Raw genomic sequence first — 26687 nt, forward strand, 5'->3', positions numbered from 1 at the left:
GGAATTCTCCGCCAATCAGAGAGGTTGCGTGCCCTTCCCGCCCTTTTCCGCCAATCAGAGGGCAGTGCTCCCGCGACCCCACGTGGGCCCCCCCCCCCCCCCCGGGCTCTGCACGCGCCAGTCCCGCCCTTTTTCCCAATCATAGGGCGCTTGCGCGACACCCACGTCGCCCCCCCCCCCCCCCCAATGAAGGGCTCGTCGCGCGCCCCTCCCCGCCCTTGATTTTTCCGCTCTGATTGGCTGAAAAAAGGGCGGCAATGGCGCGCGCCGAACCGTTAACAAGTGGGGGGGGGGGGGGGGGCCCACGCGGGATTCACGCGACCTCTGATTGGCGAAAGGGGGCGGGAATGGGAATTCTCCGCCAATCAGAGAGGTTGCGTGCCCCTCCCGCCCTTCTCCGCCAATCGGCGCCGGCGCGCGCCCCTCCCGCCCTTTTCCGCCAATCAGAGAGAGCGTGCGCCATTCCCGCCCTTTTCCACCAATCAGAGGGCGGCGCTCGCGTGAATCCCGCATGGGCCCTCCCCCCCCCACTTGTTAACGGTTCGGCGCGCGCCATTGCCGCCCTTTTTTCAGCCAATCAGAGCTGAAAAATCAAGGGCGGGGAGGGGCGCGCGACGAGCCCTTCATTAGTGGGGGGGGGGGGCGACGTGGGTGTCGCGCAACCGCCCTATGATTGGGAAAAAGGGCGGGACTGGCGCGTGCAGAGGCCGGGGGGGGGGGTGGGGGGGGTGGGGGGGGCCCACGTGGGGTCGTGGGAGCACTGCCCTCTGATTGGCGGAAAAGGGCGGGAGGGGCACGCAACCTCTCTGATTGGCGGAGAATTCCCATTCCCGCCCCCTTTCGCCAATCAGAGGTCGCTCGCGCGACACCCACGTGGCCATCTCACCTCTGATTGGCTGAAAAGGGCGGGAATGGCGCTCACCCGCGCTGATTGGCGGAGAAGGGCAGGAGGGGCGCGCGCCGAGCCATTAGTGTGGGGGCGGGAGAGCCCACGTGGGAACCGTGTGAGCACCGCCCTCTGATTGGCGGAAAAGGGTGGGATTGGCGCTCGCTCGCTCTGATTGGTGGAAAAGGGCGGGAATGGCGCGCTCCGACACGTTGACGGGGGGGGGCGGGGAGGGCCCACGTGGGGTCGCGCGAGCACCACCCTCTGATTGGCGGAGAAGGGCGGGAGGGGCGCGCGACCTCTCTGATTGGCGGAGAAGGGCGGGACTGATGCGCGCCCATTCTGATTGGCTGAAAAGGGCGGCAGGGGCGCGCGCCGAGCCGTGAGTGGTGGGGTGGCCACGTGGGTGTCGCGCGAGCGCCGCGTTCTGATTGGCTGAAAAGGGCGGGACTGATGCGCGCCCGTTGTGATTGGCAGAGAAGGGCGGAAGGGGCGCGCGCCCTCTCTGATTGGCGGAGAAGGGCGAGACTGGCGCGCGCCCATTCTGATTGGCTGAAAAGGGCGGGAGGGGCGCGCGCCGAGCCATTACTGGTGCTGGTGGGGCGGCCACGTGGGATCCTCGCGAGCACCGCGCTCCTATTGGCGGAAAAGGGCGGGAATGGCGCACGCTCTCTCTGATTGGCGGAAAAGGGCGGGAGGGGCGCGCGCCGGCGCCGATTGGCGGAGAAGGGCGGGAGGGGCGGGGAGAGCGGGGCGCCGTCGGCGGCGGGAAGGGGAGGGGAGGGCACGTGCCCGTCACGCGAGCGCCGCGCTCTGATTGGCGGAGAGCGGCGCCCGGCCCCGCCCCCGAGGCATGAGGGCGCCGTGGCGGGAAGGGGCCGCCATTTTGTCTCGCCGCCCCCGAGGGCAGGGCCCGGCCGGGGAGGGCCGGGGGCGGCCGGGCCGGGGTTTTCTCCCCGTCCCTGAGGCAGCTGAGCCCGGCCCGGGTTCCCGCAGCCCCCACCGTGGCGGGCAGGGCGCTGCGCGGCCGCCAGCGAAGCCAGGGCGGCGGCTGCGGTGCGGGCGGCGGCCCCCGGGGAGGCCCGGCCGAGCGCCCGGCCCTGAGGTGAGCGCCCGGCGGGGACGGCGTCCAGCCCCGGTGCCCGTGCGGGCCGGTGCGAGGAGGTGTAGAGCCCGGCCTCGGCACGCGTGGGGGAGCGGGCGCCGGGGACCCCCGTGCGAGAGGGCGCGGCGACGCAGGAGCCCGGCGCGGGGACGTGCGGGAGCGGGGCACCGCGGGGGGCGCGGGGCCGGGGGCGCCGCGGGCCGTGGGCACGGGGGTGTGGGGTTGCTCGGGTGGGGACGCGGGGAGCCCGTCCCGTGAGGGGCCGGCAGTGCTAGGCGCGGGGGGGGCCGCTGGACGGCAGCGGGAGCGGGGCCCGGCCTCCCCCGTCACCCCCAGGAGGGGGGGTCCCCTCCGCCGCGGGGCACCCCGACACCCCCCGGGCTCCCGTTCTCGGGGGAGCATCCTCGGGGAGAGCGGGGCCCCGGGTGCCTCGGTGCCCCAGACGTGGGACCCAGCAGAACGGGGCGTCCCCGTGCGGGGGGTGCCGGCGCGCAGCAGGCGCCGCGTTCCCCGGCGGGATGGCGGTGCTGGGCCCCTGGTACCCTGTGTCCCCGTGCACCTCTGTCCCTCGTGTCCCCTGGGTCCCTGGTGCCCCACGTCCCTCGCGTCCCACATCCCTTGTGTCCCCGTGCCCCCCTGTCCCTCACATCCTGTGTCCGTAGTACCCTGTGCCCCCCTGTCCCTTGTGTCCCCAGTGTCCCCGCACAGGCCGTGTCCCCACACCCCCCTGTCCCTCACCTCTCTGGCCTTCCAGCTGCCTCGGTGAGGGGGGACATGGGAGGGACACCCACGGGGGACATGGGAGGGACACCCACGGGGGACACGGGGCATGTGAAGGACACCCACGAGGGACACGGGACACACAGGGGTCACGTGAGGGACACCCATGAGGGACACGGGACACACAGGGGTCACGTGAGGGATGCCCATGGGGGGACACAGGGGATGTGTGAGGGACGCCCACGTAACACGCAGGGGTGACGTGAGGAACGTCCACGGGGGGGGGGGGGGGGGGGGGGGGGGAGAACACGCAGGGGTCACGTGAGGGACGCCCACGGGGGACGCTCGGGGTCACTGGCACACGCGGAGGGGGCGTGTCCGCCGCGGGGGCGTGTCCTGGTAGCCCCGCCCCGGCCCCGCCCCCCCCGGCCCGCAGCGCGCCGCGCCTCGGGCACCGCCGCAGCGCCGGAGCCATGGGCCGGTACGGGGGGGGGGGGAGGGGGGCTCCGGGCCGGTACCGGGGGGCTGGGGCTGGGGGGGGGGGCAGGGGCTCCGCGCGCCGTGGGCCCCTGATCGCGCTGCGGCGCTGGCGGGGGCTCTGCCCGGGGACTCGCTTGGGGGGGGCCACGGCAGCGCGGGGGGGGGGTGGGGGTCCCCGGGGCCGGGGGGGCCGCGGCCTTGCGGGGAGCCCTGCGGGGGGCGGCCGGCGCGGGCACACGCGTGTGCGCCGGCCCGGGGAGGGCCCCTGGGGACACGCGTGCGCCGGGGCACCGGCGGGTGCGTGCGCGGGCGTGACGGGGCACACGCGTGTGCAAGCGGGGCAGGGGCGCGCGTACGGGCGCGCTGGTGGGCACACGCGTGTGCGGGCGGGCCGGGGGCGCGCGTGTCCGGGGGGTGGGCGTGCTGAGGGCACGCGCGCGTGCAAGCGTGCCGGGGGCGGACGCAGGTGCAGGTGCGCCGCTGGCACACGCGTGTGCGGGCGGGCCGGGGGCGCGTGTCCAGGTGGGACACGCGCGCGTGCAAGCGGGCCGGGGCACACGCAGGTGCAGGTGCGCCGCTGGCACACGCGTGTGCAAAGCGTGCCGGGGGCACGCGCGCGCGTGAGAGCGCCCAGGACGCAGGCGCGTGCCGGCGGCGCGTGCGTGGGCCAAGGGCACGCGCGTGTGCAAGCGCGTCAGGGCGCGCGCGACTGCACCGGCGGCACGCGCGCGTGCGAGCGCGTCGAGGGCACGCGTGCGAGGGAGCGAGCGCGCCGGGGCACACGCGTGTGCAAGCGTGCCGGCCGGCGCTCTGGCAGGCGGGGGCGGCCGCGTAAGCGGGCGGGGGGTCCCCACCCCGCGCACACGCGTGTGCCAGGCCCGGGGGGCGGGGCTTGCACACGCGCGTGCCCCCGCCCCCCCCCCCCCCCCCCCGTTGCGGGGGCAGAGCCGGGCTGGGGGCGCCCCGCCCCCCCTTTGGCGCAGTCCTCGCGCGCCCGCCGCAGGGCCGGGGGCGTGGCCGCGCCCCGCTGGCCCCGCCCCTGCCCGCCGCTCACTGGCCGCTGCCGCGGGACGGACAGGCGGGGGGCGGGGCCTGGGCGGAGCCGAGGGGCGGCCTGAGGGACCGGGAGTGACTGGGGGGAACTGGGAGCGACTGGGATTTACTGAGCGAGTTGTGGACCGGGAGTTACTGGGGGAACTGGGAGTTACTGGGATTTACTGAGCGAGTTGTGGAATGGGAGCAGCTGGGGGGAACTGGGAGCAACTGGGATTTACTGGAGGAACTGGCAGTTACTGGGATTTACTGAGGGAGTTGTGGACCAGGAGTTACTGGGGGAACTGGGAGTTACAGGGCTTTACTGGGGGAACTGGGAGTTACTGGGATTTACTGAGGGAGTTGTGGACCAAGAGTTACTGGGGGGAACTGGGACTTACGGGGCTTTACTGGGGGAACTGGGAGTTACTGGATTTACAGAGGGAGTTGTGGACCAGGAGTTACTGGGGGGAACTGGGACTTACGGGGCTTTACTGGGGAACTGGGAGTTAGTGGGATTTACTGAGGGAGTTGTGGACCGGGAGTTACTGGGGGGAACTGGGAGTTACGGGGATTTACTGGGGGAACTGGGAGTTACTGGGATTTATTGAGCAAGTTGTGGACCAGGAGTTACTGGGGTAACTGGGAGCGACTAGGATTTACTGGGGGAGCTGGGATTTACTGGGATTTACTGAGGGAGTTGTGGACCAAGAGTTACTGGGAGGAACTGGGATTTACGGGGCTTTACTGGGGGAACTGGGAGTTACTGGGATTTACTGAGCGAGTTGTGGACTAGGAGTTACTGGGGTAACTGGGAGCGACTAGGATTTACTGGGGGAGCTGGGAGTTACTGGGATTTACTGAGGGAGTTGTGGACCAGGAGTTACTGGGGTAACTGGAGCAACTAGGATTTACTGGGGGAGCTGGGAGTTACTGGGATTTACTGAGCGAGTTGTGGACCAGGAGTTACTGGGGTAACTGGAAAGAGAGAATGCAAGAAGACTGGGAGTTACTGGGTACACTGGGAGTTACTGGGAACTTTCTGAGAAAATTGGGAGTGATCGAGGGGTTATGGAGCGGGAGTTGCTGGGAGAACTGGAGTTGCTGGGAACGGCGGATTGGATTGGGGGAACTGGAGGAAAAGAGTCTTTCAGAGAAGACCAGAAGTTACTGGGTGACTGGGAGGTACTGGGATTTGCTGGGGGGACTGGGAGCTACTGGGAGTTGCTGAGGGCGTTGGGAGCTGTGGGAGTGCGCGGGGTTTGCTGGGGGAACGGATCGCTGGGGGAACTGGGAGTTACCGGGAGAGCTGGGGGGCTCGCAGCTTCTGGGGGACTGGGGAAGCTGGGGGTTACTGGGGGACTGGGAGGAGCCGGTGCGTAGGCAGGGGCAGGGCTTTGCTGGGGCCGGGGGGCAGCGGAGCGGCGGGTCCGTGCTGGGCGGTGGGTGACGCCCGTGTCCCCAGGTGTGGCCCGGGCAGGGGGGGCGGCCGCCCCTGACCCCGGCGCCGTCCATGGCCTGGCCCCCCCGCGGGGGCGAGCGACCAGCCAGGAGGGGCCCCCCGGCATGACCCCCCCGGGGCCCCGCCACCGCCACCGTCACCGCCACCGTCACCGCTGAGCAGGTGAGAGACCCCCGGCGGTGCCCCTGGGCCCCAGCGATGTCCCCGAGCCACGTGCCCTGTCCCTAACGATGCCCCTGGTCCCTAACGATGTCCCCGAGCCACGTCCCCTGTCCCTAACGGTGCCCCTGGTCCCTAACGATGTCCCCAAGCCACATCCGCTGTCCCTAACGATGCCCCTGGTCCCTAATGATGTCCCCGAGCCACGTGCCCTGTCCCTAACGATGCCCTGGTCCCTAACGATGTCCCCGAGCCACGTCCCCTGTCCCTAACGGTGCCCCTGGTCCCTAACGATGTCCCCGAGCCACATTCCCTGTCCCTAACGATGCCCCTGGTCCCTAACGATGTCCCTGAGCCACGTCCCCTGTCCCTAACGATGCCCCTGGTCCCTAACGATGTCCCCGAGTCACGTGCCCTGTCCCTAATGATGCTCTGGTCCCTAACGATGTCCCCGAGCCACGTCCTCTGTCCCTATCGATGCCCCTGGTCCCTAACGATGTCTCCGAGTCACATCCGCTGTCCCTAACGATGCCCTGGTCCCTAACGATGTCTCCGAGTCACATCCCCTGTCCCTAACAACGAGTCACATCCCCTGTCCCTAACAATGCTCCTCGTCCCCAACAATGTCCCCGAGTCACATCCCCTGTCCCTAACAATGCTCCTCGTCCCCAACAATGTCCCGAGTCACGTCCCCTGTCCTAACGATGCCCCTGGTCCCTAACGATGTCCCGAGCCACGTCCCCTGTCCCTAACGATGCCCCTGGTCCCTAACGGTGTTGCCAGTCACGTCCCCTGTCCCTAATGATGTTCAGGTCTCTAATGATGTCCCCAAGTCATGTCCACTGTCCCTAATGATGCACCATGTCCCTAATGATGTCCTCGAGTCGCATCCTGTGTCCTCAGTGACGTGCCTTGTCCCTAACGATGTTCCTCGTGGTGCTTTGGTCCATAATGATGCCTCCAAGTCACGTCCCGTGTCCCCAGTGGTGTCCCCAACAACATCCCTTATCCCTAATGATGTCCCCCATGGTGTCCCTGGTCACTAATGCCCACAAGTCATGTCCCTGCTCCTAGTGATACCCTTGTCCCTAATGATGTCTCCAAGTTGCATCACATGTCCCGAGCGATGTCCCCAGTGATGTCCCTTGTCCCAGCGATGTCGCCCACGGTGTCCCTGGTCGCTAATGATGTCTCCAAGTCACGCCCCACGTCCCTAATGATGTCCCCAATGATGTCCCTTGTCCCTAACGATGTCCCCGAGTCGTGTCCTGTGTCCCTGATGCCGTCCCCAAATCACATTCTATGTCCCTGGCAGTGTTGCTTGTCCCCAAGGCGGTTCCTAACTCACGTTTGTGTCCCCAATGATGTCCCTTGTCCCTAATGACGTTCTGAAGTTGCGTTGCGCGTCTCCGGTGACGTCCCTTGTCACTAATGATGTCTGCAACAATGTCATTTGTCCCTGATGACGTCCCAAGTTGTATTCTGTGTCCTTTGTCCTAACGATGTCCCCACCACCCAACAGTGTCCCTTGCCCCTAACGACGTCCCGAAGCCCTCAACGCTGTCCCCAAGCTGTGTTCCGTCTCCCTGACGATGCCCCTTGCCCTAACGATGTCCCAAAGCCTCAGCGGTGTCCCCAACACTGTCCCCGAGCCCCCAACGCCATCTGCAAGCCACGTCCCTTGCGCCTAACGATGTCCCTAAGCCCCCGCTGCCGTCCCCAAGCCCCGCGTCCCAGGGCCGTCCCCAGCCCCCGACAACGATGTCCCCGAGCCGTGTCCCCAGCGCTCCCCTCACGTCCCCACCCCGTGCCGCGTCCCTGCCCCCCGCGCCGCCGCCCCCCGCCGCCCCGTCCCTTTCACGCCCCCCCCCCCCCCCCCCATCGTGCCGCGTCCCCGTCCCCGCAGGCCGCCGGCGCCATGGGGACCTGGCCAACAGCGCGGGGGAGGCCGGCCCCGGGGGGGGCTTCGGCTGCAGCCTGGCGGAGCTGCGGGCGCTGATGGAGCTGCGCGGCGCCGAGGCCCTGCTGAAGGTGCAGGAGGCCTACGGGGACGTCCACGGCTCTGCCGCCGCCTCCGCACCTCCCCCACCGACGGTAACGCCGCCCCAGGACCCTCAGGGACCCCCCGAGACCTCCCCGTCCCCTGGGGACCCCCCAGGGACCCCTCAGGGACCCCCAGAGACCTCCCCATCCCCTGGGGACCCCTCAGGGACCCCGAGAGGTCTCCCCGGCATCTAGGCACCCCCAGAGACCGCCTCAGCCTCTAGAGACCTCCCAGGGACCCCCCCCACACACACACTCCCTGGGACCCTTCAGGGACCCCCCTGTGCCCCAGGACCCCCCAGGAGATCCCACTGTCCTGGGGAACCACCAGGGACCCCCCCAGAAACCTCCTGGGACCCCCCGAGTCCTCTCTGTCCCTCTAGGGACCCGCCTGTCCCCCGGGACACCCAGAGTCCTCTACGGACCCCCCCGGAGACCCCCCCATCCCAGTCCCCTGGGACCCCTCAGGGACCCCCAAGGACCACCCTCCCAGGGGTCTCATTGTCCTCCAGGCGCCCCCCCCCCCCCCCCCCCCCGGGATCCCGGGGCACCCCAGCAGGGGCGAGGGGGGCCGGGGCGGGGGGCTGGGGACACCCCCCACGTGGGGGGACCCAGGCGTCCGGGCGTCCCCCAGGGCTGTCGGAGGGGCGGCGGAGCTGGAGCGGCGGCGCCAGGTCTTCGGCCAGAACTGGATCCCCCCGAAGCGCCCCAAGACCTTCGCGGAGCTGGTGTGGGAGGCGCTGCAGGACGTCACCCTCATCATCCTCGAGGTGGCCGCCGTCGTCTCCCTGGGGCTCTCCTTCTACGCCCCCCCCAGCGGGGACACCGAAGGTGGGGGGCGCCGGTGGCGGGGGGGGGGGCTGGGGGGGACCCCTGCGGCGGGGGACGGAGGACGCTGTCCCCGCTTCCCCATCGCGTCCCTTGGTCCCACCCCACCCCGCCGTCCCCTGGCCCCGTCCGACCGTGTCCCTGCGTCCCCGTCCCTCGGTTCACCCCGTCCCCGCGTCCCCTCTGTCCCTGTCCTTCAGTTGTGCCCCATCGCCGCGTCCCCGTCCCTGTGCCGACGCCATCCCCACGTCGTCCCGTCCCCATCCTGGCCTGACGTCGCTCCTGCGTCCTCCGTGTCCCCTCCCTGGCCTGACGCCGTCCGCACGTCCCCATCTGTGGGCTGATGCTGTCCCCCCATCCACCGTGTTGCCACCCCGGTGTCATCCCCACATCCCCGTGTCCCCATCCCGATGCCGTCCCCGTGTCCCCCTCCCAATGCCATCCCCGTGTCCCCCTCCCGATGCCATCCCCACGCCTCTGTTCCCATCCCGATGTTGTCCCCGTGTCCCCATCCCTGGTCCGATGCCGTCCCACGTCCCCCGTGTCCCCCTCCGATGCCATCCCCCACGCCTCTGTTCCCATCCCGATGTCCCCGTGTCCCCATCCCTGGTCCGATGCCGTCCCCACGTCCCCCGTGTCCCCATCCTGATGCCGTCCCCGTGTCCCCACGCCGTCCCCCGCCGGTGGCCTGACGTCCCCCCACGCAGTCTGCGGCCACGCCTCGGGGGGCGCGGAGGACGAGGGGGAGGCGGAGGCGGGCTGGATCGAGGGGCGGCCATCCTGCTGTCGGTGGCCTGCGTCGTCCTCGTCACCGCCTTCAACGACTGGAGCAAGGAGCGCCAGTTCCGGGGGCTGCAGAGCCGCATCGAGCAGGAGCAGCGCTTCGCCGTCGTGCGCCACGGCCGCCAGGCCCAGGTCCCCGTCGCCGAGCTGGTGGTGGGCGACGTCGCCCAGGTCAAGTACGGTGAGTGCCCTGACGCGGGGGGCTCTGGCGGCCCCGACGGCGGGGGGACGCGGGCCCGGCGGGGTGACGCGGCCCCCCTCGCAGGTGACCTGCTGCCGGCCGACGGCATCCTGATCCAAGGCAACGACCTGAAGATCGACGAGAGCGCGCTGACGGGGGAGTCCGACCACGTCCGCAAGGCGGTCGACAAGGACCCCATGCTGCTCTCGGGTGAGACGGGGGGCGGCCGGGGGCGTTCGGGGGGGCTGGGGGGCCCCGCTGTGACACCCCCCCGCATCCCCCCCGCGTCCCCCCCGCGCAGGCACCCACGTCATGGAGGGCTCGGGGAAGATGGTGGTGACGGCCGTGGGGGTCAACTCGCAGAGCGGCATCATCTTCACCTTGCTGGGCGCCGGCGGGGAGGAGGAGGAGGAGAAGAAGGAGAAGAAAGGTGGGTGCCCGCCCGCCCCCCTCCCTCCGTCCCCGCGTCCGTCCCGCCGTCCCTCGCGGCCGCGTCCCCGCGGGCTCGTCCCCTCGCGGCCGCGTCCCCGCGGGCTGGGCGCGGAGCGACTCCGCGTCGGCCGTGGGCTGGGCTCCAGAGCCCGTCCCGCTCCTCTCCCGGTCCGCGGCGGCTCCGCGCTGGGTCCGGCTGGCCGAGGTCTCCTCCGCGCGCGGTCGCCCTCGGTCCCGAGCGGCCCCCGGTGGGCTCTGGCCACCCAGGGTTCGTCTCCCCCCGCCCGCAGCCTCTCCAGGGGGTCTCGGCGTCCCCGGACGGAGCCGAGCCCTTCCCCCGGCCTCGGCTCGTCCCCGCTCGGGGTGCCGTGGGGGGCGCCGGGGGGTCCCCAGCCCCGTCCTCCCCCCCTCGTGCCCCGTCCCGTCTGACGCCGGCGCCGTCCGTCCTTCTGCCGCAGGGAAGCCCCAGGACGGCGCGGTGGAGAACCTGCAGAGCAAAGGTGCGCCGGGGTCCTGGGGCGGGGGGGGACGCGCCCAGACCCGACCCCCCCCGCGCGTCCCCCTCCCCGCCGACGGGGCCGTGTGGGTGTCCCCAGCCAAGAAGCAGGACGGGGCGGTGGCGATGGAGATGCAGCCGCTGAAGAGCGCGGAGGGGGGGGACGTGGAGGAGCGGGAGCGGAAGCGGAGCAGCGGCCCCAAGAAGGAGAAGTCGGTGCTGCAGGGCAAGCTCACCAAGCTGGCCGTGCAGATCGGCAAGGCAGGTGGGCGCCCGGACGCCGGGGTCCCCCCGGGGCGGGGGCGGGGACGGCCCCCCGCGTCACCCCCGCCCCGCCGGCGGGTGCCTGAGGGCGCTGTGCGGCAGGGCTGGTGATGTCGGCGGTGACGGTGATCATCCTGGTGCTCTACTTCGTCATCGAGACCTTCGTGGTGGAGGGCCGGCCCTGGCTGGCCGAGTGCACCCCCGTCTACGTCCAGTACTGGGTCAAGTTCTTCATCATCGGCGTCACCGTGCTGGTGGTGGCCGTCCCCGAGGGGCTGCCGCTGGCCGTCACCATCTCCCTCGCCTACTCCGTCAAGGTCAGGCCCTCCCGGCGCCCCGCTCCATCCGCCTGTCTGTCCGTCCGCTGGGCTTGTCTGTCCTCGGAGCTCCTCCATCCCTCTGTCCCAGCACGGATCCGTCCCTCTGTCTGTCCTCCAAGCTTCTGCTCCTCTCCGTCCTTCTGTCTGCCTGTGCTCCGGCTCTTCCGCCCTTCGCTCCTCCGTGCCTTCTCTCCTCAAAGCTTGTCCATTTGTCCATCCGTCTCTCTGTCTGTGCTCCAAGCTCCCCGCCATCTTCCCCGTCTCTGTGTCTGTCTCCAAGCTCTTCTGTCCGTCTGCTCCCCCGTCCCTTCCTCCGTCCATCCCTGGGGCTCGTCCCTCCCACCGTGGATCCGTCCCTCTGTCCCTTCAACCCCCCCTCCGTCCTCTCCAGTCCTGTCTCTCCTCCGAGATCCGCCATGCGTCCCCCATTCCCTCTGTCTGTCTGTCCTCCACGTCCATCCGTCCATTTCCCCATGCCTCTGCCTCTCCTCCAAGCTCCCCGGGGTCTGTCCGTCTGCCCCTGGCTCTGTCCGTCTGCCCTTGTCTGTCCGTCTGCCCCTGGGTCTGTCCGTCTGCCCTTGACCTGTCTATCTGCCCCGGCTCTGTCCGTCTGCCCTTGTCTGTCCGTCTGCCCCTCCGCCTGTCCATTCTCAGACCTCTGTCCTTCCACCCACGCGCCCTCCCCTCCGTCCCTCCTCTGCCTCTGCCCCTCCCTCCCCTCCCAGCCCTCTGCCCCTGCCCCCGCCGCCTCCCCCTGGGCTCCCCCCACACCGGGGTGCTGCTGGGTGCCCCCCACCCCCCCAGCACCCCCCCCACACACACCCCCATCTCCCCCTCCCCGCCCCCCCCAGAAAATGATGCGGGACAACAACCTGGTGCGACACCTGGACGCCTGCGAGACGATGGGCAACGCCACGGCCATCTGCTCCGACAAGACGGGGACGCTCACCACCAACCGCATGACGGTGGTGCAGGCCTTCCTGGGGGACACCCACTTCCGCGCCCCCCCCGACCCCGCCGGCATCGCCCCCCGCACCCTCGACCTCCTCGTCCAGGCCATCGCCATCAACAGCGCCTACACCACCAAGATCCTGGTGAGGGGCGGGGGACAGCCCGGGGGGGCTCGGCCGGGACCCCCGGCGGAGCCGAGACCCTTGGGGGGTGTCGAGCCCGAAGCTGGGGGGCTCTGCACCCCTCGGGGGGCTGAGACGCTGGGGGGAGGGGGGGGTCGCTCGACGTCCCCTGGGACCCCTGTTTGACTCCACTCTCTGCTGTCTGCCCCTAATGGCCCTTCTTCGCCCCCTCCCCCCGTGTCTGCCCCCCAACCCCTGTATCCGTCCCCGCCACCCTATATCTGCCCCCCTGCCCCCCCTACCCACCCTTGCTGCCCTATATCTGCCCCCCATACCCGCTCCTGCTGCCCCACATCTGCCCCCCTGATCCCCATATGCACCCCTGCTGCCCCATATCTGCCCCTCTGATCCCCATACCCACCCCTGCTGCCCTATACCTGCCCCCCAACCCCTGTATCCACTCCTGCCACCCCATATCTGCCCCCCGCCCCCCGTATCCACCCCCGCTGCCCCGTATCTGCCCCCCAACCCCCGTATCCACCCCCGCTGCCCCATATCTTTCCCCCCAACCCTTGTATCCACCCCCCCGACCCCCATCTCTCTCCCCGTGACCCCCATATCCACCCCGGACCCCAAACCTGCCCCTCTCCCCCCCTACCTGCCCCAACCGCCCCTGCCACCCCGTATCTGTCCCCCCTTGCCCCCTCCCCGCCCCGCACGGCCCCCAGCCCCCCGAGACGGCGGGGGGGCTGCCGCGGCAGGTGGGGAACAAGACGGAGTGCGCGCTGCTGGGGCTGGTGCTGGCGCTGCGGCGGGACTACGAGGCGGTGCGGGCGCAGGTCCCCGAGGAGCGGCTGCACAAGGTCTACACCTTCAACTCCGTCCGCAAGTCCATGAGCACCGTCACCCGCCTGCCCGCCGGCGGCTTCCGCCTCTACAGCAAGGGCGCTTCCGAGATCCTCCTGCGCAGGTGAGGGGGGCTGCGTCCCCAAACCCCCCCCCAGGGACACCCCTGGGACGGGGACGCTCGGGGACACCCCGCGAGGGGCCTCCGAGATCCTTCTGCGCACGTGAGGGGGGCTGCGTCCCCAAACCCCCCCTCCCGGGGGCACCCCTGGGACAGGGACGCTCAGGGACACCCCGCGAGGGGCCTCCGAGGTCCTCCTGCGCACGTGAGGGGGGCTGCGTCCCCAAACCCCCCCCCAGGGACACCCCTGGGACAGGGACGCTCGGGGACACCCCGCGAGGGGCCTCCGAGATCCTCCTGCGCACGTGAGGGGGGCTGCGTCCCCAAACCCCCCCCCAGGGACACCCCTGGGACGGGGACGCTTGGGGACACCCCGCGAGGGGCCTCCGAGGTCCTCCTGCGCACGTGAGGGGGGCTGCGTCCCCAAACCCCCCCCCAGGGACACCCCTGGGACGGGGACGCTCGGGGACACCCCGCGAGGGGCCTCCGAGGTCCTCCTGCGCACGTGAGGGGGGCTGTGTCCCCAAACCCCCCCCAGGGACACCCCTGGGACGGGGACGCTCGGGGACACCCCGCGAGGGGCCTCCGAGATCCTCCTGCGCAGCGAGGGGGGTCCTACACCCCAAAAGTGCCCCCTGCACCCCCGAAGTGCCCCTGTAACGCCCCGGGAACGCTCGGGGCAGCCCCCCGAGACGCCCCCGGGATCCTCCCGCGCTGCCGAGGGGCCCCCCTGAAGCTCCCCGGGGCCGCCGGCTCACGGGGACGCTGGGGGGCCACCCCACGGACCCCCCGGCGCCTGCAGGTGCTGCGCCATCCTGGGGGGCGGCGGGGAGGCGCGGGCCTTCGGGCCGCGGGACCGGGAGGACGTGGTGCGGAAGGTGGTGGAGCCGATGGCGGCGGCCGGGCTGCGCACCCTGGTCCTGGCCTTCCGCGACTTCCCCCCCGTCCCCGAGCCCCCCTGGGACGACGAGGCCGCCATCGTGGGCGAGCTCACCTGCATCGCCGTCGTCGGCATCGAGGACCCCGTGCGTCCCGAGGTGCGGGGACGGGGGGCGTGTTGGGGGGGACGGGGGGCATGGGGACACACGGGGGACGTGGGGATGGGGAGGCTGGGGGGGACACGGGGACATGGGGCACGTGGAGGGGACGGGGGATGCGGGGACACGCGGAGGACGTGGGGACGGGGAGGCTGGGGGGGACACGGGGACACGGGGCACGTGGAGGGGACGGGGGATGCGGGGACACGCGGAGGACGTGGGGACGGGGAGGCTGGGGGGGACACGGGGACATGGGGCACGTGGAGGGGACGGGGATGCGGGGACACGTGGAGGACGTGGGGACGGGGAGGCTGGGGGGGACACGGGGACATGGGGCACGTGGAGGGGACGGGGGATGCGGGGACACGCGGAGGACGTGGGGACGGGGAGGCTGGGGGGGACATGGGGACACAGGGCACGTGGAGGGGACGGGGGATGCGGGGACACGTGGAGGACGTGGGGACGGGGAGGCTGGGGGGACGTGGGGACGCAGCGCGTGGAGGGGACAGGGAACGTGGGGACGCGCAGAGGGCACGGGGTCACGGCACGTTGGACGGGGGACACATGGGGGACGTGAGGGTGGGGGGGCGTGGGGACACGGGGACGCACGGAGGATGGGGGGGATGGGGGGGACACGGGGCAGCGGGTGGCTGCAGAGGGGCACGAGGACACGCGGAGGACGCGGGGACAGAGGATGGGGGACGCAGGGACGGGGGGGACATGGGACACGCGTGGGACGGGGGACGCAGGACGGGGACGCCTCGGGGACTTGGGGACGGGGCGGGACGCGCTGGGGGGTGCCGGACTGCCCGGGGTCCCGCAGGTGCCCGAGGCCATCCGGAAGTGCCAGCGCGCCGGGATCACGGTGCGGATGGTGACGGGGGACAACCTGAACACGGCGCGGGCCATCGCGGCCAAGTGCGGCATCCTGCCCGCCGGCGAGGACTGGCTCTGCCTGGAGGGGAGGGAGTTCAACCGCCGCATCCGCAACGAGAAGGGGGAGGTACGGCGGCACCGGGGCGACGCCCTGGGGCGGACTGGGGGCACTGGGACGGGCTGGGGGCACTGGGGTGGACTGGGGGCACTGGGAGAAGGCACTGGGACGGACTGGGGGCTCTGGGAGAAGACCCTGGGGTGGACTGGGGGCACTGGGGTGGACTGGGGGCACTGGGTCAGACTGGGGGCTCTGGGAGAAGACCCTGGGATGGACTGGGGGTTCTGGGAGAAGGCACTGGGGCGGACTGGGGGCACTGGGGTGGACTGGGGGCTCTGGGAGAAGACCCTGGGGCGGACTGGGGGCACTGGGGTGGACTGGGGGCACTGGGAGAAGGCACTGGGACGGACTGGCGGCTCTGGGAGAAGACCCTGGGGCGGACTGGGGGCACGGGGTCAGACTGGGGGCTCTGGGAGAAGACCCTGGGATGGACTGGGGGCACTGGGACGGACTGGGGGCTCTGGCAGAAGACCCTGGGACGGACTGGGGGCTCTGGGAGAAGACCCTGGGGTGGACTGGGGGCACTGGGACGGACTGGGGGCTCTGGGAGAAGGCACTGGGACAGACTGGGGGACACCTGGATGACTGGGGGGCACTGGGATGGACTGGAGGGGCTGAGGGGGGGAGGAATCGGGGTCCCTGGGGGGACGCAGACAGGAGCGCTGGGCCCCTGTCCCATGGGGATGCCCCACAGTTTGGGGATCCCAAAGTTTGGGGATGCCCCACAGTTTGGGGGTGCCCCACGGGGGGGGGGGCGGCGGGGGGCTCACCCCCCGTGCCCCCCCAGATCGAGCAGGAGCGCCTCGACAAGGTCTGGCCCAAGCTGCGGGTGCTGGCGCGGTCGTCGCCCACCGACAAGCACACCCTGGTCAAAGGTGGGGTGCGGGGGGCGCCGCGGGGGCGCGAGGGGACCGCTTGGGGGGGGGCGCGGGGGGCACCTAGGGGGTGTTTGGGGGGGGCAGGGGGTGTTTAGGGGGCTCGGGGGGCGGAGGGGGCGCTGCCCAGCGGCCGGTCGGGGTCCCCACCGCCCCCGTCCCCAGGGATCATCGACAGCACCATCGGGGACCAGCGGCAGGTGGTGGCCGTCACGGGGGACGGCACCAACGACGGCCCCGCGCTCAAGAAGGCCGACGTGGGCTTCGCCATGGTAACCCCCCCCCTCCCCCCCCCCCCCGCAAACAGGGCCCCCGGCGCCCCCCGACCCTCCCCACCCCCCTCAGGGGGTCCCCGGCACCTCCAAACCCTCCCCACCCCCGTCAGGAGCCCCCAGCACCCCCTAAACCCTCTCCGCCTCCTTCGGGGGGTCCCCGGCACCCCACACACCCTCCCTACCCCCCTCGGGGGGGTCCCCGGCGTGCCCAAAGCCTCCCCACCCCCCTCGGGGGTCCCCGGCACCCCCGAACCCTCCCTGCCCCCATCCAGGGGTCCCTGGCACCCCCAAAGCCTCTCCGCCCCCCAGATCCCCCTCAGGGGACCGTCATCGCAGGGCTCCTCCTCATTCCTGCCCCAGCGTGTGTCCCCCCCCCCCAGTTGCCCCCGTCTCCATCCTGGGGGGTCCCTGGGGCCCCCAACCCCTTCCCAGCCCCATCTCGGGGACCCCCAGCGTCTCCCCCAGAGCCCTGTTCTGCCCCAGGAGACCCGGGGGACCCTCCCCGTCCCCCTCCGGCCGCCCCCCGTCCCCCGCCTGGGGGTCCCCCCGCCTCCCCTCGCCCACCCTCGGCTCTCCCCAGGGCATCGCGGGGACGGACGTGGCCAAGGAGGCGTCCGACATCATCCTGACGGACGACAACTTCTCCAGCATCGTCAAGGCGGTGATGTGGGGCCGCAACGTCTACGACAGCATCTCCAAGTTCCTCCAGTTCCAGCTGACCGTCAACGTGGTGGCCGTGGTGGTGGCCTTCACCGGGGCCTGCATCACCCAGGTGGGCGGCGCGGGGCGGCGGGGGCCGCGGCGGGGGGCGGAGGGGGAGACGGACGCCGTCCGCGTGTCCCACCGCCCCCGCAGGACTCCCCGCTGAAGGCCGTGCAGATGCTGTGGGTCAACCTCATCATGGACACCTTCGCCTCGCTGGCGCTGGCCACCGAGCCGCCCACGGAGGCCCTGCTGCTGCGCAAGCCCTACGGCCGCAACAAGCCCCTCATCTCCCGCACCATGCTGAAGAACATCCTGGGCCACGCCGCCTACCAGCTCATCATCATCTTCACCCTCCTCTTCGTCGGTGCGTGGACGGGGGGGCCCGCTGCGCCCGGGCACCGCGGGGAGGTGTGGGGAGAGGTCCCGCCCCCGTGGCTGTGTCCCCGAGGCGGTCCCACGTGCCATGGGGCCACTTGGGCACCCATGGGAGATGTTGGGAGAGGTCCTACAGCCCACAGGAGATGGTGGGAGAGGTCCCGTGCCCGTGGCTGTGTCCCCAAGGTGGTCCCACGGAAGATGTTGGGAGAGGTCCTACACCTGCAGCTGTGTCCCCAAGGTGGTCCCACATGCCATGGGCCCACTTGGGCACCCATGGGTGATGTTAGGAGAGGTCCTACAGCCCATGGCTGTGTCCCCAAGGGGGTCCCACGTCCCACAGGAGATGTTGGGAGAGGTCTTACAGCCCATGGCCACATCCCCAGGGTGGTCCCACATCCCACAGGAGATGTTGGGAGAGCTCCCATGCCCATGGCCACGTCCCTGGGGTGTCCCACGTCCTGTGGGAGATGTTGGGAGAGGTCCCATGCCCCTGGCTGAGTCCCCAAGGTGCTCCCACGTCCCATGGGCCCACTTGGGCACCCGTGGAAGATGTTGGGAGAGGTCCTACAGCCCATGGCCACATCCCCAGGGTGGTCCCACGTCCCGTGGGAGATGTTGGGAGAGCTCCCACGCCCATGGCCATGTCCCTGGGGTGTCCCACGTCCCATGGGAGATGTTGGGAGAGGTCCCATGCCCCTGGCTGAGTCCCCAAGGTGGTCCCATGTCCCATGGGCCCACTTGGGCACCCGTGGGAGATGTTGGGAGAGGTCACGTGCCCGTGACCACGTCCCCAGGGTGGTCCCACATCCCATGGGAGATGTTGGGAGAGCTTCCACGCCCATGGCCGTGTCCCTGGCGTGTCCCACGTCCCACAGGAGATGTTGGGAGAGGTCCTACAGCCCATGGCCACATCCCCAGGGTGGTCCCACATCCCATGGGAGATGTTGGGAGAGCTTCCACGCCCATGGCCACGTCCCTGGGGTGTCCCACATCCCATGGGAGATGTTGGGAGAGGTCCCATGCCCCTGGCTGAGTCCCCAAGGTGCTCCCACGTCCCATGGGCCCACTTGGGCACCCGTGGGAGATGTTGGGAGAGGTCCTACAGCCCATGACCATGTCCCCAAGGTGGTCCCACGTCCCGTGGGAGATGTTGGGAGAGCTCCCACGCCCATGGCCACGTCCCTGGGGTGTCCCACGTCCCGTGGGAGGTGTTGGGAGAGGCCCCATGCCCCTGGCTGCGGTGGGCGGTCCCTCCCCTGTGTCCATGGCCCCCCCCGGCTGACGCGGCCCCCCCGCAGGGGAGGTCTTCTTCGACATCGACAGCGGGCGCAACGCCCCCCTGCACTCGCCGCCCTCGGAGCACTACACCATCATCTTCAACACCTTCGTCATGATGCAGCTCTTCAACGAGATCAACGCCCGCAAGATCCACGGCGAGAGGAACGTCTTCGACGGCATCCTCGCCAACCCCATCTTCTGCTCCATCGTCCTGGGCACCTTCGCCGTCCAGGTGGGGCGCGGCGGGTGGGGGCCTGGGGACGCCCCGGGACGCGGCGGGGGGGGGGGGGTGGGGGTGGGGGACCTTGTTGTCCCCCGCTGTTGTCCCAGGCACCTTTGCCATCCAGGTGGGCTGCGGGGAGGTCTGGGGGAGCCGCGGGGGTGTCCAGACTTGGAGGGGACCCCCAGGGACTCCACGGGGACCCCCAGATGTGGACGGGACCCCCAGGGACCCCCAGACTTGGAGGGGACCCGTAGGGACCACCAGGGACCCCCAGATGTGGATGGGACCCCCAGGGACCCCCAGACTTGGAGGGGACCCGTAGGGACCACCAGGGACCCCCAGATGTGGATGGGACCCCCAGGGACCCCCAGACTTGGAGGGGACCCACGGGGACCCCCAGGGACCCCCAGACATAGAGGGGACCCCCAGGGACCCCCAGACTTGGGGGGGACCCACGGGGACCCCCAGGGACCCCCAAATGTGGAGGGGACCCACAGAGACCCCAGGGGGACCCCCAGACTTGCAGGGGACCCCTCAGGGACCCCCAGGGCCCCAGACTTGGAGGGGACCCATAGGGACCCCCAGATGTGGAAGAGACCCACAGAGCCCCCCCCGATGCGGAAGGGACCCACGAAGCCCCCCCAGGCGTGGAGGGGACCCCCAGGGGCCCGTGGGGACCCCCGCTCCCCGCCACCCCCTCCATCGTCCGGGGCACTCTCGTCACCCAGGTGGGCTGCGGGGACCCGTGGGGACCCCCGGACGTGGCGGGGGGCCCGTGGTGACCCCGTGGGGACACCCAGGCACGGAGGGGACCCCCGGGGACCCCCATCTTCTGCTCCGTCATCTCAAGCACCTTCGCCGTCCAGGTGGGCCGCGGGGACCCCCGGGACCCCCAGCTGCGGGGGTGACCCACGGGGACACCAGACGCAGGAGGGGGGGCCCCCAGGGCCCCCCGGGACCCCCGACAGCCCCCGCGCCTGCTCCATCGTCCTGGGCGCCTCCGCCTCCAGGTGGGCCGTGGGGGGCCCTGGGACCCCCGAGGGGCCCCGCAGGGACCCCCGTCACCCCTGGGGGCCCTGTAGGGACCCCCGTCACCCATGGGGACCCCTGTAGGGACCCCCACCACGCATGGGACCCCCAGCAGCCCTGGGGACCCTCTAGGGACCTCTGTCACCCGTGGGGACCCCCAGCAGCCCTGGGGACTGTAGGGACCCCTGTGTCACCCATGGGGACCCCTGAGGGATCCTGTAGGGACCCCCACCACGCACGGGACCCCCACCAGCGCTGGGGGCCCTGTAGGGACCCCTGTCACCCGTGGGGACCCCCCCAGGGAGTGTGGCACCCTGCAGGGGCACCCCCGGCCCCCCCCCCCCCCCCCCCGACTTTGGGGGGGGGGGGGGGCACGACCCTCTTCTCCCCACGGGGACCCCACAGGGACCCCGAGGGGCCCCCGCGCCCCCCGCTGAGCCCCCCCGTGCCCCCAGATCGCCATCGTGCAGTTTGGGGGGAAGCCCTTCAGCTGCTCCCCGCTCAGCGCCGAGCAGTGGCTGTGGTGCCTCTTCGTCGGCGTCGGCGAGCTCGTCTGGGGGCAGGTACGGAGCGGGGCCCGGGGAGACCCCCGCCCCCCCGGGGTGACCCCCACCCCCCCCCCCCCCGGGATCGCCCCCGCCCCCCCCCGGGGTGACCCCCCCACCCATGGGACCCCGGGGACCCAGGCGTCTGGGGACACACGCGCCCTGCGATGCCCTGGCTGCCCCCTGCCCCTGAGGGCCCTCGTTAGCCCCGCTGCCCTCGTTAGCCCCGCTATTGCCCTCGTTAGCCCCGCTATTGCCCTCGTTAGCCCCGCTGCCCTCGTTAGCCCCGCTATTGCCCCTGACGGGGCAGGGGATGGTGCTGCTGCCCCCTCATTAACCTCGTTAACCTCCCAAGGAGGCCGGCGGTGCCCCGGGCTCATTAACCTCCCGCCCTCGTTAACCCCTAATGGTGCCAGTGGCGGGGCTGACCCCGTGCCCTCGTTAACCTTGCTGACCCCGTGACCCCGCTTGGCCTTGGCCTCGTTAACCCCTGCCAGGGCGGGAGCTGCCACCTCCTTGCCCTCATTAACCCCAACGGGGCGGGCGCCTGGGGAGCCCTTGTTACCCCCGTGCCCTCGTTAACCCCGTGCCCTCGTTAACCCCGTGCCCTCGTTACCCCCGTGCCCTCATTAACCCCGTGCCCTCGCTCCCCCGCCCGGGCAGGTGATGGCGGGGGTGCCCGGGGGGCGGCTGCGGTGCCCCGGGGCGGGGCCGGGCGCGGCACAGCAGCGGCGGCAGCGGCAGGCGGCGGCGGCGGCGGCGGAGGAGGAGGAGGAGGAGGAGGAGGAAGAGGACGCGGCGGAGCGGGAGCTGCGGCGGGGGCAGGTGCTCTGGGTGCGCGGCCTCAACCGCATCCAGACGCAGGTGGGCGCGCCCGACCTCTGACCCCTGACCCCTGAGCCCCCGGCAGCCGGGGACACCCCCAGGGCTCCGCCCCGCTGACCCTACAGACCCCTGACCCTTCACCTCCGACCCTACAGACCTCTGACCCTTCACCTCCGACCCTTCACCCCAACCCTACAGACCTCTGAGCCTTCACCTCTGACCCTGCAGACCTCTGACCCTTCACCTCTGACCCTACAGACCTCTGACCCTTCTCCTCTGACCCTACAGACCCTTGACCCTTCACCTCTGACTCTGCAGACCTCTGACCCTTCACCTCCGACCCTGCAGACCTCTGACCCTTCACCTCTGACCCTACAGATCCCTGACCTTTCACCTCTGACCCTACAGACCCTTGACCCTTCACCTCTGACCCTACAGATCCCTGACCCTTCACCTCTGACCCTACAGACTGCTGACCCTTCACCTCTGACCCTACAGACCGCTGACCCTTCACCTCTGACCCTACAGATCCCTGACCCTTCACCTCTGACCCTACAGGTCTCCAATGCTTCGCCCCTGGTCTTTCACCCCTGACCCTCTGGACCCCCTGGCCCTTGACCTCTGGCCCTACGTGAAGCCCCGCCCACAGAGCCCCCTGGCCCTAGGGGTCGCCGGTGGCCCGGCCCCCGGCCCCCCCCGCCCCGGCAGCCCCCGGCCCCCCCCCCCGGCAGCCCCGGCCCCCCCCCGCAGCCCCAGCCCCCGCGGGCGGGCGTGACCCTCTCTTCTCTCCCGCAGATGGCCGTAGTCGGCACCTTCCGGAGACGCGGCTCCTGCCGGGGGGGCGCGCGGCGCCGCTCGTCCGTCCTCGCCCGCCTCCAGGAGGGCAGCGCCGCCCCCGGGACCCCCGCCCGTGAGCCGCCCCCGGGGCCCCCAGATGAGCGGGGACCCCCCCGGGGACCCCCCGAGACCCCCAGATGAGCAGGGACCCCCCCCCAAGGACCCCCCCAGTGACCAGGGACCCCCCTACAGACCCCCCCGGGACACCCCCAGGGCCCCCCCAGGGACCCCCAAATGACTAGGGACACACACACCCCCCCCAATGACCAGGGACCCCCTGAGACACCCCCGGGACCCCCCTAACAATCAGAGACCCCCACCCCCAAAACCCTCAGGACCCCCCCCCCCCCCAACCCCTTAGCCCCTCCCCAGACACCCCTCCCCCCCCGTCCCCCATCCCCCTACCCCCCCCAGCTCTGCTGTTCTGGGGGACCCCCCCTTCCCTGACCCCCCTTTCCCCCCCCATCATCCCTCCCCCCCAGTCCCTGTTTCGGGGGGGGGGGGGCACCCCAAAACCTGGGACTCCCAGAGGGTGGGGGGGGGGGGGCTGGGGGGGGGTCTCCTGATGGGTGTGAGGGGGTTGGGGACACCCGGGGGGGCTGGGGGGGGCTCCTGAGGGGTGTGAGGGGGTTGGGGACACCCGGGGGGGCTGGGGGGGGGTCTCCTGACAGCTCGGGGGGTGTCTGGGGGGGACGGCGGGGGACCCCCTCCCCGCTGACCCCCCCCGTCCCCCCCCCAGATGCGGGTGGTCCAGGCCTTCCGTAGCTCCCTGGGGGGGCCCCCCCCGCGGCCCGAGGCCCGGCCCGGCCCCCCCTCGGGGCCCCCCCCCGAGCTGCTCTTCGGGGACACGCGGGACATCCCCCTCATCGACGACACCGACGCCGAGAGCGAGGCCCCCCCAACCGCGACCACCACCGCCCCCCCCCGCCTCCACAGCCTGGAGACCTCGCTCTAGGGGGGGCCCGGCCCCGCCCTGCCCCGCCCGCGCGGCGGGGCCTGCCGAGAAGCCATGTTTGTCTGCGGCGGGGGGGGGGCCGCTCCCGCCCGGGGGTGCCCCCTCCCCGCTTGGGGGGGGGGCGTTTTAATTTATTCGGGTTTCCTGTATGTAATTATTTATTGGGGGGCTCGCGCGGGGCCCCCCCCGGGGGGCCGGCGGTGATTAAACACCTGACGGGAGGGCGAGGCTCCGTCCGTCCGTCCGTCCGTCCGTCCCTCCGCAGGCGGCGGGGGGGGGGGGCTCGCCCCCCACCTGGGTGTCGAGGCCGTAGAGCCCCAGCAGCTCCCGCAGGATCTGCTCCAGCTCCTCGGGGCCCAGCCCCGGGCTCAGCACCTGGGGGGGGAGGGGGGGGCAGCGCCCGTCACCCCCGCGCCCCCCCCGGGACCCCGCCGCCCCCCGGCCCCCCCCCTTACCTGCCACCAGCGCGGGGGGGTCCCCGGGGGGGCGGGGCGGCCGCAGAGCGCCAGGGCCAGGTGGAGGGCGGCGGCGGCCAGGTGCTGGGGGGGGTGGCGCAGCCCCAGCCCCCCCGCCGCCCCGTCCCGCACCAGCGCCCAGGAGACCCCCGGCACCCGCGGGTGCCCCCAGCCCCCCCGCCGCCCCCAGCGCCCCAGCGCCAGCAGGTACTGCACCAGGTACTGGGGGCGAGACGGGGCGTCAGGGGGGGCCCCGGGGGCTGGGGGGGGGTGTCCCCAGGGCGTCCCGAGGGCTGAGGGGGGTCCCTGGGGTATTGGGGGGGTCCCAGGGGTGTCCCGAGGGCTGAGGAGGGTCCTTAGGGTGGGGGGGGTCCCAGGGGTGTCCTGAGGGCTGAGGGGGGTCCCAGCAGGTCTCATGGGTGTCCCAAGGGCGGGGGGGGGGGGGGGGGGACGACACGACACAACAACCAGGGGTGTATGTGGGGTCCCAGGGGGTCCCATGGGTGTCCCGAGGGCTGAGGGGGGTCCTTAGGGTAGGGGGGGTTCCCAGGGGTGTCCCAAGGGCTAAAGGGGTCCCCAGGGTGTGTGGGGGGTCCCATGGGTGTCCCTAGGGCTGGGGGGGGTCCCAAGGGCATCCCCAAGGGGTGGGGGGTGTCCCGAGGGCTGAGGGGGGTCCCCAGGGTGTGCAGGGGGCCCAGAGGGTCCCGGGGGTGTCCCTAGGGCTGGGGGGGTGCCAGGGGTGTCCCCAGGGCGTGGGGGTTGGTCCCAGAGGGTCCCATGGGTGTCACTAGGGCTGGGGGGGGTCCCTAGGGTGTGGGGGGGTCCCATGCGCATCCCCAGGGCTGTGGGGGGGGGACACCCATGGGGGTCCCAGAGGTGCTCCCAGAACCACCCGGGTCGTTGAGGGGGGTCCCATGGGTGCTCCCAGCATCTTTGGGGGGGGGGGGGGGGGGGGGGGCGTAGGTGCTCCCAAGGACTTTGGGGTGCCCAGGGGTCCCATGGGTTCCCCCAGGGCCTTTGGGGTCCGGGGGGTCCTAAAGGTGCCCCAGGGCCCCATGGGGCTGCAGCGTGCTGGGGGTGGTCCCAGGGAGCTTGTGGGTGTTTGGGGGGGATCCCGCGGGTGTTTGGGGGGGGTCCCGCGGGTGCCGGGGGGTCTCACCTTGTGGGGGTGCGCGACGGGGACGCGGAAGCGCAGGACGCGGAGCAGCAGCAGCTCGCACTGCAGCAGGCTGTCCCGCAGCCCCCAGAACCCCCCGTCCAGCCCCGGGGGGGGCTGCCCGGGGTGCAGGCACCTGGGGCACGGCCAGGCCGCTGGGGCGGGGGCTGCCCTCGGGGGGGGGGGAGGGGGGGGTGTCCCGGGGGTCCAGGGGGGGCGCGGGGATGGCCAGGGGGGTTTGGGGTGCCCTGGGAGCCCGGGGGGGGCTGGGGGGGGTGGGCACGGCGATGGCCTGGGGGGAGTTTGGGGGTCCATAGGGGCTGGGGGGTGTATGGGGATGACCCAGGGGGTTTTGGGGTGCCCCAGGGGTCGAGGGTGGGGCTGGGGGGGTGACCCAGGGGGTTTTGGGGTGTCCCAAGGGTCCAGGGTGGGTACAGAGATGGTCCGGGGGGGGGGGGGGTTGGGGTGCTCTGGGGGTTCGGGGTGGGTACAGAGATGGCCCGGGGGCAGTTTTGGGGTGCCCTGGGAGTCCAGGGTGGGGCTGGGGGGAGTTTGGGGTGTCCTGGGGGTCCAGGGTGGGGCTGGGGGTGTAGGGGGATGGCCCAGGGGGAGTTTGGGGGTGTCCCGGGGGTCCAGGGTGGGGCTGGGGGGGTAGGGGGATGGCCTGGGGGCAGTTTTGGGGTGTCCCGGGGGTCCAGGGTGGGGCTGGGGGGGTATGGGGATGGCCCGGGGGGAGTTTGGGGGTGTCCCGGGGGTCCAGGGTGGGTCCAGGGGTGCCCCGGGGGGGGATTTTGGGGTGCCCCAGGGGTCCGGGGTGGGTACAGAGCCGTCCCGGGGGGGGTTTGGGGGGTCCCGGGTGGGGCTGGGGGCACCCCGGGGGCACCGCGCCAGGAGGACGCGGGGGCCCGTGCCGGGTCTTGGGGCGCCCGGGGGGGGGCGCGGGGGTGCCCCGGGGGCCGGGCGCCCGCGGTACCTGTGGGCCACGTTGAGGACGTCGCGGGCGCGCAGCGGGGTCCCCTGGGCCTTCCCGGCCAGGAAGAGGGCGGCGGCGGCCACCAGGTGGGGGTCGTGGGGGGCGGCCGGGCCCACCGCCCGGGCGAAGCGGTGGAAGGCGGCGCAGGCCGTGGCCAGGGCCACCGAGCCCAGCCCCAGCTTCACGCCTGCGGCGTCACCGCCACGTCACCGCCACGCCGGTAACACCGACGGTGACGCCGCTGACGCCGACGCCGCCCCGCGCGCTTACCGGCCTCCATGATGAAGCGGGCGACGCGGAAGCGGGCGCGGGCCTCGGCCCCGCTCGCCCAGGCCCCTCGCGCCTCCGCCGGCTCCAGCGCCATGGCGGCCTGCGGGGGGGGGGGGGGGGGATGTGTGACGTCACGCCGGGCAGCGGTGACCTCGCACCGCGTCACCCGCACGACGGCGGCGCCGTGACGTCGCGGCGCGGCTTCGCCAGGCGGGCCCCTCCCCCGCCGGCGAGCGGGAGCCGCCCGGGACGTGGCGGTGATGTCATGAGAGGAGGCTGCGTGCCTGGCGGTGACGTCACGCGGCGCCGCCAACCTCACCGGCCCCCCCCGCCCCGCGGCGACGGCCTCGCGCCCGAGCCCCCTCCCCCCGCCCCGCCGTTGCCAAGCAACCGCGCGCCGCCCGGCCCTGACGTCACGCGCCCACGTGCCCGGCCCCGCCTCACCCGTCGGCGGCCGCGGGGACCCGGAGGAGGCGGCGGCGGCGGCGGCGGCGGCGGCCCCGGCGCCGTCCGAGCACTTCCGGGGGCGGGGCCCCTCCGCGCAGACGCCGCCGCTCCGCCCGCTCCTATTGGCCGGGAGGGAGAGAGAGGCGGAGCCGGCGCGCGGCCGGCCACCAGTGGCGCGCGGCGCGCCTGCCGCCGGCAG

General features: G+C 72.2%; 2 protein-coding genes across 3 annotated transcripts; one reads left to right on the forward strand and one right to left on the reverse strand.

The window, feature by feature from the left end:
• The first annotated feature begins 7605 nt into the window (after positions 1–7605).
• Positions 7606–23408, forward strand: ATP2B3 (ATPase plasma membrane Ca2+ transporting 3). Its single transcript, XM_075490532.1, is given in 22 exon segments — positions 7606–7903; positions 7906–7938; positions 8503–8718; positions 9423–9485; positions 9488–9679; positions 9764–9889; positions 9981–10109; positions 10570–10611; positions 10708–10872; positions 10974–11188; positions 12043–12285; positions 12993–13234; positions 14034–14268; positions 15092–15271; positions 16050–16137; positions 16303–16409; positions 16993–17184; positions 17268–17481; positions 18794–19005; positions 20481–20588; positions 21234–21434; positions 22972–23408. Coding segments are annotated over 22 exon segments (3717 nt in total). The 3' UTR covers positions 23188–23408.
• CCNQ (cyclin Q) lies at positions 23328–26623 on the reverse strand. 2 transcript variants are annotated; one of them, XM_075490530.1, is made up of 6 exons: positions 26486–26623; positions 26042–26141; positions 25772–25958; positions 24802–24934; positions 23643–23864; positions 23328–23562 (listed from the first exon to the last, which is right to left on the reverse strand). In XM_075490530.1, exons 2-6 carry the CDS (start codon positions 26133–26135, stop codon positions 23392–23394), a joined length of 807 nt encoding a protein of 268 aa, XP_075346645.1. In that variant the 5' UTR covers positions 26136–26141; positions 26486–26623; the 3' UTR covers positions 23328–23391. The 2 variants fall into 2 exon arrangements, with proteins under 2 accessions (XP_075346645.1, XP_075346646.1); XM_075490531.1 differs by lacking the exon at positions 23643–23864.
• Positions 26624–26687: the final 64 nt, after the last annotated feature.

The sequence above is a fragment of the Mycteria americana genome, unplaced genomic scaffold, assembly GCF_035582795.1.
Source record: "Mycteria americana isolate JAX WOST 10 ecotype Jacksonville Zoo and Gardens unplaced genomic scaffold, USCA_MyAme_1.0 Scaffold_74, whole genome shotgun sequence".
Lineage (NCBI taxonomy): Eukaryota > Metazoa > Chordata > Aves > Ciconiiformes > Ciconiidae > Mycteria > Mycteria americana.

Coding starts and splice junctions, on each gene's coding strand:
- CCNQ (XM_075490530.1), bottom strand. CDS start 26,135: ATGGCGCTGGAGCCGGCGGAGGCGCGAGGGGCCTGGGCGAGCGGGGCC. Junction 25,959..26,041: donor CCGCTTCATCATGGAGGCCG/GTAAGCGCGCGG, acceptor GTGACGCCGCAG/GCGTGAAGCTGGGGCTGGGC. Junction 23,865..24,801: donor CCGTCGCGCACCCCCACAAG/GTGAGACCCCCC, acceptor TCTCGCCCCCAG/TACCTGGTGCAGTACCTGCT.